The sequence below is a fragment of the Pyrgilauda ruficollis genome, unplaced genomic scaffold (genome assembly GCF_017590135.1).
Source record: "Pyrgilauda ruficollis isolate IOZ18807 unplaced genomic scaffold, ASM1759013v1 scaffold338, whole genome shotgun sequence".
Classification (NCBI taxonomy): Eukaryota; Metazoa; Chordata; class Aves; order Passeriformes; family Passeridae; genus Pyrgilauda; species Pyrgilauda ruficollis.
The window spans coordinates 149179-151690 of NW_024524800.1; the positions used below are offsets into that span (position 1 = coordinate 149179).

Sequence of the window (2512 nt, forward strand, 5' to 3'; positions counted from 1 at the left end):
GAGATCCCCCAATCCCACTCCTGCCCAATCCCCCCTAACCAGGGATCCCCCAGGCCCGACCCCACCCCTGCCCACGCCCCCAGCCCCACCTCGGAGGCGATGAGCTCCAGCCCCCGGCACTGCCGGTCCTTCTCCTTCTGCACGAGGCTCCAGAGCTCGGGGTCGCTCTGGGCCAGGCTCTCCTGGCCCGTCCAGCCCGGGCACTGCCCGGGGGCGGCGGCGGCGGCGGGGCCGTGCTGTGCCCGCCGGGGGCCCGTGCCCACCCGGGCCCCCCATCGCTGCAGGGTCTGCACACAGAGTTGGGGGGGGGACAGGCTGTGAGCCCTGGGGACCCTCCAGCCAGGACCTGCGGGTGACAGTGGCAGGTGTAACACTGCCATGATGGGTGTCCTGTCACCGGTGTCACCCTGCAAGGTGTGGGGACCCCAAGGGGCACACGGGGCACATGAGGAGCCCCCCCAACTCCACAGAGGGTGTATGGGGACCCCAAGGGACACATGGGGGCACCCCCAGCTCCACAGAGGGTGTATGGGGACCCCAAGGGGCACATGGGGACACCCCCAGCTCCACACAGGGTGCATGGGGACACCAAGGGGCACATGGGGACACCCCCAGCTCCACACAGGGTATATGGGGACCCCAAGGGGCACAGAGGACACATGGGGACCTCAAGGATCCCCTCCAAGCTCCATACAGGGCACGTGGGGACCCCACAGAGCACATGGGGACCTCCAAGGACCCCACAGGGCACATGAAGACCCCCTCAAACTCCTCAAAAAGCACACAAGGACCCCCAAAACCTCTTGGGGGATCCCCCCAAGGGCCCCACAAGGCACGGGGGACCTCCAAAGACCCCAGAGGGTACACAAAACCCCCCTCAAACTCCTCAAAAAGTCCACAGGGACCCCCAAGACCCCACAAGGCACAGCTGGATTCTCACCCACGGGACCCCCCCCTCGCTGTACCCGGTGGTTACGGGGGGATCCCGCCCGTGCACAGCCGGGGGTGCCCCCGGTGCCCCCCGGTGCCTGGTGATGTAACCGCGGCCGCCCCATTGCATCACCCGGGGCCGCGGGCACCGGGCAGCGGCCAAGGCCGGTGCGGGGCCGGTCCCGGCCCCGCGGGGACTTTGGGACGGACACAAAGTCCGCAGGGTGGCGGTGGGGGGCGGGGGGGAACCGGACGGGGGGGCACGATACCGGGATGGGGGTCCCGGTGTCCAGCGGGGGGTGAGGAAGAGGAGCGGGATGGAATTGAGAATTTTAATCCCCCATCCCTGCACCCCCCATCCTTAAATTTGGGGTCCCCCGTCCTTGCACCTCCCTCATCCCGAATTTTGGGGTCCCCTATTCTTGCACCCCCCATCCCTAATTTTGGGGTCCCCCATCCTTGCAACCCCATTCCTAATTTTGGGTCCCTTATTCTTGCACCCTCCATCTCTAATTTTGAGGTCCTTGCACCCCCATCCCTAATTTTAATCCCCCATCCCTAATTTTGGGGTCCCCTATCCTTGCAGCCCCCGCATCCCGAATTTTGGGGTCCCGCCCCCTCTCTCTCCCCCCCGCCCCCGCTCGGAGCGGGACCAACACACTCCTTTTGATTTTCCCAGGCTTTTCTTTATTTTCCACTTTTTTTCCATTTTCATTTTCTTTACAAAAAATAAAATAAAATTAAAATAAAATAAAATAAAATAAAATAAAAATGAAAAGCCCCTTCCCGAGAGGAAGGGGCAGAGCCCCCCGGGAACCCCCCGCCCCCCAAAATCTCATCCCTAAACCCCACCTGGCACTTTTCACGGCGTTGGGTGGAGGGGCCGCACACCTGGGGGGGGTCCCCATGGGGGTGGGGCATCAGAGAAGGGGAGGGGGCTCCAGAATACCTGGTGCACAGGTGTGTCACACAGGTGTGTCACACAGGTGTGTCACACAGGCGTGCACGGCTGGGGGGGGGGCTGCAGAGAGACCAAACCCCCCCCCAGAGTGGATGGGGTGAGGATGAGCCCCCCCAAGCACCCTGATTTGCCCCCCCCCCGCGCCACCTGTGCCACCCCAGAGGTGGCATCGCACCCGTCTCAGGGGGTGGAGTGGACCCCCAGAACAGGTGTACCCCAATGATGGGTGTCAATGGGAGGACCCCCAGAATGGGCATACCCCAGTGATGGGTCTCAGGGGGCTGGGACCCCCAAAAACAGCTAAACCCCGGGGGTGGGGTCTCAATGGGGGTCCCCTAGAACAGGTGTACCCCAATGATGGGTCTCAGGGGGTGGAGGGGACCCCCAGACCAGGGGTACCCAAATGATGTGTCTCTGTGTGGGGGTCCAGGACCCCCAGCACCGGCTCTACCCCAGTGATGTAGTGATTGGGGGGGGAACTGGGAACCCCAGCACCACTCTACCCCAGTATGGGCTCCTCAGTGTTGGGGTCTCAGTGGGTGGGTGGCACCCCCAGAACTGGCTGTACCCCATTGTGCTGCAGGGATGGGATGTCATTTTGGGGGGTGGGCGGGGGGGGGC

The 2512-nt window shown here is 63.9% G+C and overlaps 1 protein-coding gene across 1 annotated transcript in view; it reads right to left on the reverse strand.

The window, feature by feature from the left end:
- SHMT2 (serine hydroxymethyltransferase 2) overlaps positions 1–395 on the reverse strand; it is a 9981-nt gene extending 9586 nt beyond the window's left edge. Inside the window, exon 1 of the mRNA XM_041474739.1 lies at positions 90–395. Coding sequence (XP_041330673.1) covers positions 90–380 — 291 coding nt within the window. The 5' untranslated portion in view covers positions 381–395. The remainder of the gene's footprint in view (positions 1–89) is intronic.
- Positions 396–2512: the final 2117 nt, after the last annotated feature.